The sequence below is a fragment of the Drosophila takahashii genome, chromosome X, assembly GCF_030179915.1.
Source record: "Drosophila takahashii strain IR98-3 E-12201 chromosome X, DtakHiC1v2, whole genome shotgun sequence".
NCBI classification, from domain to species: Eukaryota; Metazoa; Arthropoda; class Insecta; order Diptera; family Drosophilidae; genus Drosophila; species Drosophila takahashii.
Genome location: NC_091683.1, coordinates 4,051,024 through 4,068,105, shown reverse-complemented (window position 1 = coordinate 4,068,105; position 17,082 = coordinate 4,051,024). Strand labels below are relative to the sequence as shown.

General features: G+C 38.5%; 1 protein-coding gene across 12 annotated transcripts in view; it reads left to right on the top strand.

Moving 5' to 3' along the window:
- The window catches only part of raskol (Ras GTPase-activating protein raskol), a 40,468-nt gene that overhangs the window by 14,612 nt on the left and 8,774 nt on the right, over nucleotides 1–17,082 (top strand). For 4 of the 12 annotated variants that reach the window (XM_070218526.1, XM_017140584.3, XM_070218527.1 and 1 more), the window contains one exon: nucleotides 10,838–10,909. The exons of 4 other annotated variants lie outside the window; for them this stretch is intronic. In XM_070218526.1, the coding sequence (XP_070074627.1) occupies nucleotides 10,838–10,909 (72 nt within the window). Of the gene's footprint in view, nucleotides 1–9,153; nucleotides 9,802–10,837; nucleotides 10,910–12,494; nucleotides 15,077–17,082 lie in introns of those variants that run through there. 4 more of the 12 variants (XM_070218524.1, XM_070218525.1, XM_017140577.3 and 1 more) reach the window with 2 other exon arrangements.

Sequence of the window (17,082 nt, the reverse complement as noted above, 5' to 3'; positions counted from 1 at the left end):
TTCTACTGTTTGCTAAATTAATAGACTGAGGTTAACAGCTTGTCAATACAATTTTATTGGTACCCGTAAATGGAGCAAGTTTGAAACTGGGGGGAAAAAAGTGTGAAAAATAGTTCTGATTTCTAGAAATCTTATAGATCTTATATAAAATATCTTACGAATGTTAAATAAATCCAATATTTACCCATTAGAAATGTTAGAAAGTAGAAAGAAAGGAATTTAAAATTCTAAAAATATATTAGTGAGAAAAATATGATTGCTTGATTTCATAATAATATTTTGATGATCGGTGCAACTGTTGTTACAATATGAGTCTTTAGCCCCCCTAAGAGCTTTTTCTTTGTTGGCAACAAAATGATTTAGCCATAGGATTTCTCAGCAGTCGATCAAATTTGTGGCCATCATCTTTTGTTAAGCACTGTAACAAGGGAATTGTGTGTAGTAATTGTTTGAGATCTTTGTGTTTTGTTTTCAATTTTTTTTTGTTTGTTTTGTTTTGTTTTTGCCTGCCCTTCTCTTTGCTTTGTTGTCAGCTGATCTTCCTCTCGGTTTTCTCGTTTTTTCTCTCAGTTTTACTACGTTCCCCCCATTTTAGTTTTTTTCATTTTCGCGGAGTTCATGGAAACAAAGCTTCGTATTTGCATTGCTTGAATGGCACAGAGAGGGGCGGCGTTTTCGAGGGGGTTCGAAAATGGGGGAGACTGGGGGCTGGCACATGTCACATTGGAGAGCTTTTTTTTATTTGAGTTATTATTGTGAACAAGCTGTAGTTGTAGAGGTTGGGGCCTAGCCCATGAGAGGATCTCATATATATCGCTATATATCTCATTGTTGCGGGTGAAATTATCAGACAATGCGATCCCCTTGCACTTACAGAAAAAAAAAACACCCAGTATGTTTCAATTGTTGTTGATGCACAGAAAGAAATGGATCTTTTTTTTATTACACAAAGTCAATTGATAAAATGTGCAGGTCAATTTAATACTATAGTACAATATCAAGTTGATATGTCTGAATCATAAATTTGATATTAATCTTATTTTTATTATATTTTTTGATATGAAATAAGGGATTAATGATTTCATATAATATTTGTGGGTCTACTTTATTTTTGTGCGTGTACTTACTGCTGCTGCTGTTAATTATATGCGCAAATAGTTAAAGTCAAATTAAAATGCATTGCAACGGGCGGCGGACGCTTGGAAATTGTTTTTTCAGTTTTTATCTGGCTTGGCACTGGTTTTGGCCACTGCTTTTAGTTTCCGCTACGATGACTTGGCCAAATGCGCTACGAGCTAAAATAAAAAAGAAATCAAGATAAAAATTTATATGCTATTCCTAGAATGAATTCGTATTTAGATATATTTCATATCGGTTTTTTTCCGAAACCTTAAATAATAATAAATATTTTGATAGTTCTTTTAGTTTTTTTTTTTTTTTCCAAAAGGGTATTACTTCTTCTTTTTACTTCACATGAGTGCGGTTTGTTTTTGCATTTCCGTTGCTTTGAAGTTTCTGTTGATTTGTTGTTGATTTTTTCTCGGGGCTGCTAAAAATTGAATAATTCGAGTCATAACTGCTATGGCAAAAACCATACAACAGCAGCAGAAACAACAACAATTAGCGAAGCGGCACAGTTAGTAATTCATATATGTCATAAATCTATCTGTCGGCATTTTGCGTATCCGTAGCTGAGTAAATGTATCTGTATCTTCCACTTGTCCGTCCGCGGATTGCCACACATCTGAGAGATGTCGTCATCGCACTGGCTAATGCACAGACGTTTTTGTATGGGATGTACAATCAGCCGCTTTTCTGTGGCCCGGGACACGCCCCGATCTATATGGGATATGGTATAATATGGTATATGGTGTGTGGTGTATGGTGTATGGTGTATGGCATATGGATATGGTGGCAATTGCTGCCAGCGAAACATCAAATTAGCTCGATTGTATAATCAAGTGGCGGCACCAGCCTAATCGTTGTGCTTGGATGAGTGATAAAGCAGATGATGATGGATCATGCGGCTTAATTTGAAGGCTGAACTCAGAGAGACCTAAGAAAAACCCTTTATTATTTGGCCCACCAAGAAGGGAAATATATATGAAAAACTCGTCTAAGTATCGTTACTAAAGTGAATGGTATGGCAGAAAAATAAGATATATTTTTTACGATATGATATCATTAATACTCGTGCTTTATTCGGTGCAACTTTTCTCGTTCCCTTTATTTGTTGTTACTGTGGCTTCGTTTAAACACTGATTTTTTGTTTATATTTTGACGAGCAGAGCCGAAATTGTTCGGCGGTTCGCTTGATTTGTTTACATTGAGCGAGAAATTTGTTTATTTCGCACCTTGAGATGCGTTTGAAATCATTTCCAAAAATATACACAACTTTTCGTTTTCCAAAGCTCTCGGCTCTCTCACTTTTTCCCTCTACTCTAAATTTAGCAAGCCAAAAAAAAAAAAAATTGGAAAAATAATCGCATGAACAACTAAACAAAACTAGAAAAAAAAACCGAGGAACAAGTTCACACAGTTCTGCTATTAAAATGGAAACAGGCAGAGATAATATGAGGCCTGGCAGATCGGTCTATGAGTTCACGGTACTACGACTACTTACCTCTTCCAAAACCCCTCTTTCTTTGCATTTTCATGCTTTTTTTTCTTCTCTCACTCGCTTGGTGTAGACCGAAAAAGCATTAAAACAGTTAAAATTGCTTTATGTATTTCAACATGGCCAACAATGTTGTTGGCTGTCTGCTGGAGATGGCCCCATTGGGCGCTACTTGGCCAACGAAAGAGGCAGCAATGGGGGTTGAGAAAGAGACGGAAAGATTGGCACTCGAAGAAAATTAATAATGTATAGTTCAAGAATTTAAAATTTAAATGAATGTTAGGCTTGTTAAAATATATTTTATAATATTTTCCAATGAAAACTATTTTAAATACTATTTTTTTCTAACAGCAAGCCTTAAAAATAAATTTTGTAATATTTTCCTAACTTAAAATTATTTTAATAAACATTTCTTCTAACACCAAAAGATCTTTTTAAGAATCCTAAACATATTTCTCTCTGCACTAAAGACAATGAGCTTGCTCCTCTTTCTTTTTTGCCCAGCAAATAATTTACATAATATGCAACACAACACATGTTGACACGAATATGGGGGACTTGAAAGGGGTCTAGATAAAGGGGGTCCAAAGTGGGGGCTACTACGACTTGAGTTCATCGTGTGAAAATTGCGTCGTCTCTGCATTTATTCTCTCCCTTTTTTATGAAAGGAAAGTGGCTCAAACAGAAGTCGCATGCTGATGACGGGTTTTCTAACGGTAGTCTATAGTTCTATAGTCATCAGGGGAACTAAAACAGTAAAACGTGATTAGTAAGTGCACAAATAATCGCTGGGCTCTGGGAAACTCTTAAACATTAATCATTATAAAGAAAACATATACAAATAATAAAGTTCCAATGAAATTTAAAATTTTTTGATTAACAATTGTATCTTATGGCTTGCTCTATTATTTATTTCTCCGAATCGTGTTAAATTTTCAATTGAGTCAATTTTGCCATCCAAACCAACAGAACTTTGTCTAGAACTCTTTTTTTTTTTGTTCCCCTTTAGATTCTCCCACGATTTTTGCTGAATTTATCAACTGGTTTCGATGTCTTCCAGATCTTTGATAAAAATCATTCCCACTCACGTATACGTATACCTTTTTGCCTTTACATGAACTCCCTTTATAAAGATTATACGTACCAACCAACCCACCATTCCCCTCACCCCACTTTATTTAATCTGATCACTTCAAATAAGAAACCGCGAATATCCGTCGAAAATACGAAAACGTGCCTTCAATGACAACCGGACGAGAGAGCAACAACAATTTCACTTTTTCGTTGTTATTTCGTTGTGGTTGGTTGGTAATTTAATTTGACTGTGGATCAACGATCCCTGGAATCGCCTTTCTACCCCCTCCACCTCTATTTTAACCTTTAGTTAGTTGTTGTTTGCAATAATCATCATCATCATTATTGTTATTGTTCTGAATGAATCACACAAAAGGCAATACCCATCACCGCCCCCGTCTGAAAAAAAAGATCACCTCACGCCCGTTGGCCACATATAGAAAACAAAAAAAAAACTAAGAGGGGGGTTTGGATGGAGAGAGAGTATACACTTGTCCAAAAACAGAAGTACAAGCACTTATTCCTGGTACTTTTTCTTATAGAGTTTCTCCATAATTTATAAAATTATTATGAACCCCTTATTTTAGCCATATATGCACCATAATGCTTTCAAGCCATGTTGTAAAGAATTCTATTCCCTTTGTGCAACTAGCTAAATAAACAATATTATTTCCAAATTTATGTTTCTTCTTTTAAAGATTTTTTCGGTTAAATATTAAGAGAATCTCCATTTCGTGGGGAAAACTTTTAGAAATTTTCTTAGCTCTTTGTCGTATTTCATTTTCCAACAAGTTCATTCCGAAGTCGTTGCATTTGAGTTATACTATTGGTATTGCCTCTGGATTTTTCTGCGTATTTTCCCTGTCATTTTATCATTCCTCTGTGCGTGGCTCAAAAAGAACATATAGTATGTTGTGTGTGTCTGTCTCGCAATTATCGCCGCAATCATTGTGGTCCATTTTGATCTCATCACTAACGTCAATTACGCCGCGACTTCAATTCGCCGTTTGCCGGGAAAAATGAAAAAAATTAAAAAAAATAGGTAAAATAAAAAAAAACGTAAGGAAAATAAAAATGTTGATGAAGACGCGCGGGGGGTGCAAACATAGATGCGAAAAAAACGAAGATGAAAGAAATGCCATAATAGAAATCTAAGATCTTTGTGCTCTGTTGTTGTTGCTTCTGATGTTGCTGATGTTGCTCATGTTGTTACTGTAGTTGCTGTTGTGTCTGATGTTGCTGTTGATCTCTCAACTGTTTTGCCGCAGAGGGAAATGACCTAGGGACCGGTGCAGAGCCCACGGCCCTTTTTGTTCATTCAATTCCAATATACAAGTACACAGAGCTCCAGGTCCCAGAGAGTTCATTTTGAACTCAGCACTCGAAAAAATAGATTTTATTGGTTTAAAAATTTTAAAATTTGATAGTAATTTTTTATATTTTACACATTTTTTAAAACGAGATTGAAAAGCGTACACAGAAAATAATTTGACAAAAGATCAGATTGAAAGGATCAAGTTATTCATATCATTTTGATATGATTAAAGATTATATTTACCTTATTTATTCAAAAAATATTAAATGTGGCATTTTAAAACAGTTTTTTTTATCACTTTTATGAAATCATAATATTTTAAGTTAATATGTTTGAATAATACATTTGTCATCAATAATATAGGACCTTTATTGATATGAAATAATGTAGAAATGAACCCATTGCATATTGATTAATACCATTCGTACATTTTTGAAAAATCCTAGCTAATTTCAAAATATTGTGACACTTTTTTGCAAGTGTTTCGCTTGCATAACCATCACCATCGGTAGTATAACCAAGTGCGATCGCCGGTTGCGCTCTGCTGGCGCTTGGCGATCATCGCGGTTCTATGTTCTATAGTATGCGACAAAAGATGAATAGATGGAAAGTTTCCCACGTCCCCGCGACGAGGGCAGACACCAGAGTGCCTATTATAAAGCGATACTCATTATAATATATATTAGCCTAGCCGTAAACCTAATGAGCTTTGGCTTTGGTTTTGGCTTTGCCTTTGGCTCCTCCTCGCAATTTTGTGTGGGACCTTGGATCTAGTCGGAGACTTGGACTTCTAATTCTCCGGAACGGAACCATAATTTTGCCAAAAAAATAAATAGGAATGAACCTAAGAAGAATGGTGAATGGGAGTTCTTCTTTTGGGCAATAAAACTATGCGCAATTTAAATGTGTTTTAAAGCTTAAAAAATGTGCATTAAGATAATTATAATCATTTAAATTCAAGCGACATTAGGAAGTTATAATATTTAAATTTTTTAAATGATATAAATATTAAATTAATTAATATTTAATTAACTTAAAATCCGTATTTTTGTTTGTATTTGGGTTTGTGACAACCGCAAATAAAGGGAAAACTTTACGCAGCCTTTAATCTGATTTCTTGGGATTTAGTAGAGAGGAAATGGGAGATTTACCCTTGACTTGGGATCATTTATCATCCGCCAGATCTTGGTGCTATTGTTCTTTACACCTTTACTTCAGCTTCACTCACTCTTGTTGGTGGCTTATCATCTGGCCAGGCCCTACCTGTATGTAGAGTGATATATACTTTTCGAGATATATGTATGTACCTGCACTCGTGCATATATAATCAGTTGAGTCTGGGGTCTGGGCAAAGTCTATGATTGGATGTTTGAGCTTGTTGTTGTGGGTCTGCCTGTTGTCTGTTGCCTGTTGTTGTTATTTCCATCGTCATCGACGTGCAAAAATGCATCTCAGCCAAATTATTCATTATGCGGACGTCCAAAAACAAAAATAAATAAATAAAAAATGAAAATGAAAAAAACCCAAACAACGTAAATAAAGCAAACATATTGTGACGCCAACGCCGGCTGGATTAATCAGCAAAAAATGCAAAAAAAAGAAAATAAAGGAATCACATAGAGAAAAAAAAGCTTTCAGCTTGAAGCGTTGCATGCTGCCTTTATATGGCGCATCCGTTGCAGTTGCCGCTTTTGTTTGGAGTTTTTCTCTTTTTCCCATATAAAAACATCAGTGGAGCCCAGAGTCATGTGACCATATTGTATAGCTATAGCAGGCGCACTATAGGAACACCAACCATATAGCATATCGAATTCTGAGCACTTCTGGCCATTGGCTTGCACTTCCGTTTAAATGAAAGGTGGACAAAAGAGAGTCGGGGATCTCTGGCCATTCTGGGCTTACAGGTGCCAACGTGGGCGACTCGCTCGAATAACCAGAGAAGCATAAAGCAGATAAAGGGCACACTCAGAAATATAGTGGGTTCGTTGTTTGGATCAATTATATTATTTCAAAACTATGGTTATTTCATATGTCTAAAAAATCATTAGATATATTGCATATCTCTTTCTTTAAAATCTGTAAAATAAAAGAAGTCTCAAATGAAAATGTATCTACAACTTAGTTTATAAAATGTTGTACTTTAGTGTTAACAACATAATCTTATTGAAATCAGTTTCCAATTATAATCAAAATTTATCGACATTTTCGATGTTTTTAATATCGAAGTTTTTAAATATCGAGAAATAACAAACTAAGTATCTTCAAGTACCTTAAAATCTGATAAACAGAAAAAGGAGAGAAAAAATAATCCACAGTCTACATTTACCATTTTATTTATTTGTATTTTTTCTTGAAAAACAAACTTTCTTTCCGTGTAGTAAGAAAACGCGAGGCAGATAGAGAACAGCTGCTGCGTGTCTGTCGTTGCTACCGTTTGGAGAAAGTAATGAAAAAATACAAAAAAAATAGTCAAGTCTGTGGCGAAATTTATGTTTATCACCAGAGCACGCACACAAAAAATATTCAACTAGAAAAATATGAGATGATGGTTAGCAACCAGTTTTCTTTTCGGGCACGCAGCAATTGAAAGCAGATATGGAAAATTATTTTAATAGCAATAAAAACTAAAATAAAAACGCAAAACGCACGCAAGAGGAAAATCCAGTAATGGAAATCAGCAAACCACAAAATTGAGGCCTAGAATTCACACCGCTGTTCGATGTTTTTTTCTGGCTTTTTGGAGGGGAAAATGCGAAATGCGAAAAGCGAACAAGAGAAAGCCAAAGCCAAAGCCCCCCGATCATTAAAGATTTTTAACGCCTTGGGCTGATTGCATACATTATGATTGCCTGCCATTTAACTGGCCTGCATTTATCGATTGGCACCTGGAATTAAACGATGCGTTAAGTTAAAAGTAGATGGTTTGGTGTGTTTAAAGGTGTCTGGCTCCCACATTTCTAAAGATTGCGAAAAAGTATAAATGCAATTTGGTTGTGTTTATTTGTACTTATCGTTATGAAGAAGAATTTTTTTAAATAGGACCATTCGTTAAAAAGCTATGAGTAAATAATAGAGTTCAAGTAGTGCAAGCAGTGCAAGCAGTCGCTTTGCTGACAGTCGAGGGATTAGACCTTAGCGTTCTTTGTTGATTTTTTTTTTTACTGAATAAAGTCTCATTTAAACAAGAACTTAATTGTAGCATTTTTGAAAACAACGTTGTGTGGGCTAAATAATTTATTCACTCTCTTTCTTGGGCGATTTCTCTATTTCTCTCCTTCGATCAGATGTGGAAAACACCTACAGCTGCTCATACATAAACAAACAGTTCGTTTCCATTCCATTTTCATTTCAATTCCGATTCGTTTCTTTTCGTTTCGTTTCGATACTGTAGCACCAAAACCCAACGAGCGTAAAATTGTACAAGTTAAAAGGAAAATTTAAGCCAAAAAAATGAAATGTGTGTGTGTAATATTATTTATACGTTTTTCCTTTGTTTTTGTTTGTGGGAGTGTTGTTGCGCAGTCGCGCGTGTGCAAAAGAACGAAAAATGGAAAACCACTTGGAAAAATTAGCTAAACAATTTTCGAGTCACAAAAAGAAGTCGCTGTGTCGTAGGAGCCTTTAAATTATTATTATTATTTTTCGGGGGTTCAGTGAAGAAGGAGGGAGGGCGGTGAAAACCGGTAGGGGGTGCGCTTATAGAGGCCAACACGCCATGACCATAAATCTTAATTGCCGACGCAGGCAAGCGAAACCAAGCCAAACCGTCGATGTCAGATGGTTTGGGCCCAGAAAAAAATAGAGAAAAAAAAGGAAAACAGCCCTGCCTAACCCAAGTTACTAGGGATGTTTAAGATCATATCTTGGTGGTATATTAGGTCAGAACATTCTGCTGGATTTTGCAATCTCACAATACAACACTACACAGAAAAAATTTGAAATGAAATAGCCAATATATTTTATCATTCTGTGTAGATATGTTTTTTTTATAGTTTATTATAATATTAATAAATCAAATAAAATACTAAAAGAAAGAGCTTTTATCTTAAAATACCCTAAAATAAAAAAAATAAACCAAGCCAGTCCAGTGATTCGATTCGATTCGCGAGTGTTGTGTTCTGTTCTAAAATTTCGACTTATCGCACAGGAAACCATGTCAAGGTTAAAGAAAAACTGAACTAACAGAAACTAAAAAATAAAAGAAAACAAATCAATTAACAAAACTACCAAGGCAACGAAAACCAAAAATCCACAAAGGCAACTTTGGCAAGGAAACCCAATACCAAATAGAAGATACAGCTAACCAAAATCAGAATGAACTGCGGTGCTTTGCGTGCAATTAGCGACGAGCTGCAAATGCAGACGGTAAATTCGCCAACGACGACGACTCCACAGCAGCGAAAGATGCACTCCATGCCGCGTACCGCTCCGCAGAGTTCAGCTGCCACCCAGAATGCCGCCCAAAACTCAACGCCCCAGGCAAATTCCCATCATCCATCGAGATCCGTGGACCAGCAGCAACCCCAGTCGGCGGCTTTGCGGCGGAGTACGATGCCCCGTGGCAGGGGATTGGCCTCCTGTTTGAGGGGCGAACGGGATGATGCACCCACGCCGCCCATTCACGAGGTTCACTGCGATGTGCAGCAGCTGCAATTATTGCAACAGCAGCAGCAACAGCAGCAACATCAGCCGCAACAGCAACACCAACTGCTACTGCAGCAGCATGAGCAACTGCAGCAGGAGCGAATGTCTGGGTCAGGATCGGGTGCTTCTACCATGGAGACGACGGGCAGGAGTAAGTATAACTGTGGTCTAGGATCTAGGATTTGGATGTGGGAGGGATTTCAGAAAAAAATTGTATGTTGCATACTTTTTGAATACCCAAATTTCTGTAATTTTTCACACATTTCCCTCCGCGGATGGTTTAAGTCAGTGGAGTATCCAGGATTTGGTTGTGGGGGGGATATAAGAACAAAATTATATGTTGCATACTTTTTGAATACCCAAGTTCCAGTAATTTTTCACCCGAGTGGGTCTGCGATTGGTTTAAGTGCTATATAATGATGAATATGATATCGAATCATTGTGAGAGTACGATAATATCTACAACATACCACTTTAATCTAAATTCCGAATGATTCTGCGACATTCGGAAAACCAGAGACCTCCAGACCCTCAGGGTTATTTCGATCTGTCATCGCAATTTCTACTCAAGAAGAGCTCTTCTTCGTATCAAGCGGATGGATGACGGATGTGACATCATCGAGAATTCACAATCCGCAATCATCATTTTGGATTGGCTGGGTTTGGGTTCATCAGCTTTCTGGATCGGTCATTCCGCTTTGAAGTCAATTGTGCGGCGGCATAATTTACAGTTGCACAGTTACGTCCGCGATGACCCGCGCAAAGTAGATAATGCAGTGTTGGGAAAAAGTGTCAACGGAACAATAAAAATAATAATAATCATAATAATGGCTTGAGCTGGGAACCAGCGGGGTTCCTAAGTTCCTCAGTTCGGAGACTCAGACTCCTGGGTCACCTACAACAATTGCTCAATTTACGAGCTTGCCCCACATTGTCGCCATCTCTCGCCATCTGCGATGTCTAGCAATTGTATCTGTATCTCTCGTCTCGTCTCGCCTCGTCTGTATTTCATATTTTGCATTAATTGAAGTGAATTCACGACACACCAGCTCAAAGGTTAGGCCATGTAAATGGGTCGAGTTTTGCAAAACAACATAGTATCTCTAGTATTTACTACTTACTTTTTACCCTCTGACATTTGCATTTAACACAACTAATCCATTTTACCCACCCCTCTTTTTTTGCAGGTGAGTACAAGTCGAAGACACTGCCTCGCATACATTTCGATACGGCGCTAAACGATACGTCGCTGAATGAAGGTAACAACAACACAATTGTTCGATTGATTCCCTTTCAGGGGGTTACTCATGCATTAGCCGCCTCTCAATGTCGTGACATTGTTTCCCTTTCCTTTCCCGATGTTCATGTCCATCATTTCCATGTGGCGCTTAGAGAGGAGACCTAGAAACCTAGAAACAATTGCGACTATTTTTGCCGGCTCAGCGCAATGCGATCTGCTCAGAAGCTCAGAACTTATCAGCAAGTGCTTATATACCACATGCTATATATGTATTATCATTTTCATGGGCGACATTTAAACTCGGGGAGTTGGAGAACTTTGTAGTTTGGGCAACGACAGATAAGTAAATTCCTAAAATCATAATCATGGCAAAAATTAAAACAGGAAATAAAACCACATTTGAAGGCTGATAAATAAGTAAATGAGTAGTAATTATGTGACACTTAAAGACCCAATTCCAGTTATTTAAACGATTTATAAATATTTACCAACAAGATGGAATAAATTGAGAGTAATTAAATTGAATTCACTCCTTTTTTTTATACTAAAAACTGGTTTCTTACAATTTATTTTCTTACATTTTATTTCTCTGCATAAATCGAGGTATTTTAAAATGATCTACTGTAATTTTCCCAAGTCTACATGTAACTTACCTAATGTCTACTTGACATGACAGGCTCTCTACATAACCCACAAAGTATGCAGCATTTCATCGATTACACTATGATTATTTGCATAACTCCACAATTAGTGGAATATTTGATGTTGGGGATGGGGAATTTCACATTCCTTTTAAAGTAACGGAATTTCGAGGGGCGGAACGTGGCTTATATAACGATCGCTTGGTCAAGGGTTGAAAAGAATACAGAACAGAAAACTCCCTTTTATACGAACAGTGAACAGTTCATTGTGCCCCTATGCTAATGTATAATGCAATGCGCCGAGGGAAATGGGAATGAAAATGGTAACTCGTAAACAAGTCTTCCGTTTCGTTGGTGGTGAAGGAGGTGAACGTGTCACATAAAAACCCATAGTCACGCACTTCCGCAGTGAAAAAAAGAAAAAAATGAAATAAAATAGAGGTAAAGAGCGAACCAAGCGTTACGATGGATGGTTAAGGGGTTCGGGGTTGCCTTAATTTGTATTACGCGTTGCCCGGCTGCCCAACTGGCACCTTACACATATATATGTAGAAATATATAAACAATAACAGTTGAGGTAGGAAAAATAATTAGTTAGTAGATACTCTCTTGAAAAAGTGAATAATATATGATACAAAAAATAATATTAAATATTACTTTTTTAAAAGATTATTTTATAGCGAATATTTTAAATCAACTTATGAAATCAAATTTAATTAAAATGATTAGATAATGGTTTGAAATCTTAAATACAAATTTGCATTTTTCATTTGCTTTACTTTATGTATTATTTATTTTAACTATTTGTAGCTATTCATTTAGCCGCAATTGTATTCAGTGCTGCCAGACAGTGCATGGGCAGCACTCTTCATGGGCAGCACTGTCGATCGTGAGCCCGTGCTGCCCATAAAGATACCCGCCAACCATCGTTTCTCGATGGCTCCGTGTTTTTCACATCTCTAGATCAGATCCATTTTTGAATTCGGGTGGAGTGGATGCGGCGGCAAGCGGCTGTTCAAATCGCTCCGTTTATTATTGTTTTTAACTTCGCTGGCGCGTCGGTTTTACTGTTTTATTATATTTTTGCCACTGGCTAAAAATATTCCTGTTTGTTAAGCCACCTATTAAATATTAAAATTGTTAAAAAATATACCCAAAGCGAGTGTTATTTTTGTTCAAGTGTTTTATATCCCCCCTCTTATCCCAAAAGAGAAAAAAAACGCATTCCTGTACACGAAGAAAAAAAATATGCGTGTGCGTGTGTATTAGTGCAGGCTCTCTGCGCTGCAAATGTGTGTGTGCGAGTGTGTGTATGCTGCAATTGAAAACCAAAATTAAACAAACAAAAAAAATAGAGTAGTACAACAAAGTAATGAGAAACTTAACCACCGAGCGACAATGTGATGCGAAAAGGCGATAAAAAAAACGGCAGCAAAAACAAAAGGCGTGAAGAAAGAGAAGAAACGCGGAAATGCAGTTGAGCGCATAATTTATAAGCCAAGCGACAAACGACGCACACACTCAAAGAAAGCCAAGTACAAAAAACTAATAGAGAGAAGAAATAAATAAGATTCAAGAATTAAAAAAAAAGAAGCATCAGCGGAAAAGAGAAAGAAGTGGAAGCAGCGTCAGTCGTCAACAAACACAAACACAAGCAAACAAAAAATATACCTGCGTGCGCTCTCTCTCTCTCTTTCCCTCCCTCTCACTCTCTCATGCAAATGTGTGTGTGTGCCATGTTCTCGAAAATACACTGAGCGAAACACACAGAAAAATGTTGCAGGCCGCCAGCAGCACAACAACAACAACAGCAAGTACAATAGACAACAACAACACAGCAAACACTGAGCACAGTGAGCATCCGATAGTAGCGACGCCGGAAGAAAAGACCCAAAGACGTCGCTCCACATTCTATGTACCTCTGGTAATAGAAGACGAAGAAGAGGGGTCAAGTCAAGATCATCATCTGGTTGTTCAGAAATCCTCCAGCAACACCAGTCTCAGTAGCAATAGCAATTCTTTGACCAATTCTTCCGAAAGCAAATCTTCGAAAAGCTATAGTCTTCGGAAATCGAGTTCCGTGAAGAGCGGCGTGGCCAAGGTTAGTGCTCTCTTCGAACGGAAGACGACGAGCCCATCGAAACCCCAAATAATGTCTCCCCCGCCGCCCTGCGGCTTCAACTGGAGCATCAGTGGCAGCGAGACGGCGGCCCAGTATTCCGATTCCGATGAGGACGAGGAGAACTCATCGGAGGCCCGTCATCGGGAGCAGCTGCTGAAGTCCCTGCCTACCGGTAATAATAATACCCAAACCGCCTCCCCATCGAAACTCAAGAGATATGGTATAGTACTAAACGTGATCAGTTTGAATGGCAGCGATAATGAACAGGGTTCTTTGGGTAGTACTACAACAATACCATCCAATACCAATCTTTTACCAAATACGGGTATTACGGCACCCCGCACTCATTTCAATGAGGAGAACGATATTGTCTTGGCCACGCCCCCGCCGCCCAAGAAGAATAGTCAGGAGTGCAACGATTACGACGATGATTCAGAGATCAGTCGCATGCAAACGAACACCTCGACGCCCATAAAGCTAATGAAATCGCGATCGCGAACCAATATATTGGCCGTACCGCTGCCCTCTGTGGAGCGGGGTTTGGCTACCTCATCGATGGGAAGTACTACCGGTACCAGTACCAGTACCAGTACTACGACTACTACGACAACGCTGATTACGCTCCGTGCTAAATCGAAGACCCTGCCGCAAAACCTATCGCCCTCAGTTGTTTTGCGCGAGGCAGCCGCTTTGGATGAGCTGGAAAAGAAGCGGGAAAAGTATCAGGAAAAGCAGGAGAAGCTGCAGGAAAAGCAGCGTCAGCTGTTTGGCGGCAGTACGGTCAGTCAGATAGTGGGTTCGAGTTCAGGATCCTCGCCTTATAAACTGCAAAACAGCTGCTCGGCCACGTCCATACTGACGCACAGTTTCCCGCCGAAAAACCTCTTTCTACTAAAGTCCACACCAAAACTATCCGCGGATATAGCTGTTGCTCCACCAAATACCTCGGTTATTTGCTCGCCCCCAAAGAAATCCCTCAGTTTCATCCGAAGAGCCCACTCCACCAAGGTGTCGCGAAGTAACTCCCTGCTGAAACCGAACCAAAGTGGATTACTGGGATCGGGAAGTGGTATTGCAAGTGGACTATCTGTAAATCCTTCTTCGGTCAACATGCAGGGATCCTCATCGCTATCGACTAGCTGTGCCGGAGGAGGAGGAGGATCGGATTCGACCAGTAATAATGGAAGTTGGGGCAAACACTTTTACCAGCCCTACGATGTGTGTCCCCTGAGTTTGGACGAGCTCAATTGCTATTTCCAGGCCGATCATTGCGAGGAACTGATCTGTGAACGCTTCAAGATCCGGGATCTGGCCATACATATGGCATCCGCATCCGCAACTGGAGCGGATCTATCGGTAACTACCGAGAATGAGAACGAGACAACGACAACGGCGGCGGAGGACGATGCGGGACATCATTCCGGTAGGTCTCGACCCCAACGAAACGAAATTCTTTGTCTCTCTGCCCATGGGTACTAAGTATTTCCTGTGGCAAACAACCGAAAAACAACCCCTTTGTGATCCCATACCCCATACCATTTCATTCGATTCGATCGAACGATCCCCGTTTTTCGTACAATGGCTGTTTGTATCGAAGAACAGCGATCGCATTTGGTATTCCCCTATCTACGCAGGGTCACGATAAGATAAGACGGAGAATTGAGAACTGAGAACAGAACCCCCCACCCTTAAAGACAGTATGGGCCAGAGTTGTAGGAATCTAAGAAATGAATGTGATATATATACTTTCTTATAAATATATAATATTGATATGTAATAGATCTTAAGGTATCATAAACCGAACCATTCAAATGTTTAATGAACTCTTGATTAATCTCATGATCCAGTTCTATTAACGAACAGTCTTTTAGAGATGATAATGACCAACATTAAACTCCAACTCTACACAATGTTATACTTGTAAATTACAACTTTTATGGGCACTTTTTAATGGACAGATGTTTTAGGGCCTATTATTGTGACCGCAGCTGTGCAACTGCCCCTTCTCTTTTCCTGTGTTCTTCACACTTTCTGGCGGCTCTTATTAAGCCTTCCTGTGCGTTTCTTTTGCGACGTTTGCCATCATCAAGCCAGCTACTTTATTTACACACGATCGGAGGTGAAACCTCCTCCCCCAATCACCACCACTACATATTTGTATCTGAATATATATATATATATGTTTATGTACCTCTCAGTATATGTATTCTTTTGGAACGTAGCCCAATTGTGTGTGGCTCAATTGTAGCTCAATTTGATGGCCCTGGAAGGCAACGAAGCGTCGCACCATGGGTCTCATAGGCCTTATATATATCATATTACAGAAAAACAAATTAGAATGGGTTGTATGGATTTTGTTTACATTATTATTTTTATTGTTATTATTATTATGGTTTGAATACAACCTTAATTTAATGAGGAGACTTTATTTGTGATTAGACATCGTTTTCTTTCTTTGTAGAGCCCGAACTGAACCCAAATAAACCGATCCGATCCGAAAGTGATTGGAGTGTGTCTCTACCCTCTTGCATTCTGATTTCGTATTCCAGGAAGGCCGTTGGTGTTTTTTCCAACTAGTGACGACTTCTTGAATTATTCCCGCTGTGCTGGTCATTGAATCGGAATCAGTTTTCTATACTTGGAACGGCCCAAAGCGAAGCGAGGCTCATTGCATTTCAATGAGTTCGAAAGAGAGAGGGCGAGAGACGGCACGCTCGGTGGTACCGTTAAATGGCCGATCTCCCGATCGATTCGCATTAACACGCTCAAGAGGAAGTGTGACCAATTCGATTTGTGATCATTTAAATGACGGAATGATGGTCCCACTGTGCGGCGTCGTTTCTTTTCGCCTTCTTCCCCTTCATTCTCTGGCTACAATTTCAATTTCGTTGCTTTTTCTGGACTGTTGTTATTTTATTATGATTCACACACACCCGCACAAGAAACCAGTTTTTCTTTTTCTTTATTTTTTTTTGCTATTGAGAGAGAGAAGCGAGAAAGAGAGAGGACAACGAGAATGCCAAACAAACGAACCGCTTTATTTTAAAACTCAAATTGTTGCTGCCATTTTTCGCTGATGCACTGCAAGTAATTGGTGTCAATTTGATGATTCGCAATTCGGGAAAATGAGCAAACAAATTGTAATTTTTTTGTAAGCTGAATTACTTGCCATTATGTTAAATCATCTTCAATCGTTGTAAAAACAATTTACCCAATCTATTTGTGATGTAATTTGTAATCCTTGGAGTCTTGAAAATTAAAATATCGTTTTTTTTTTTAATATTAATTTCGAATTAGGAAGTCTAAGTTAGTTCACATTTAAACATTTTACATTTTTTAGGAACAGAGTTTAAATCACACCCTGCTTTCTCTCAGTGCAGCTGCAGTTGCAGTTGCATTTTATTTGTAATGTGATAAGGCACAGCAAAC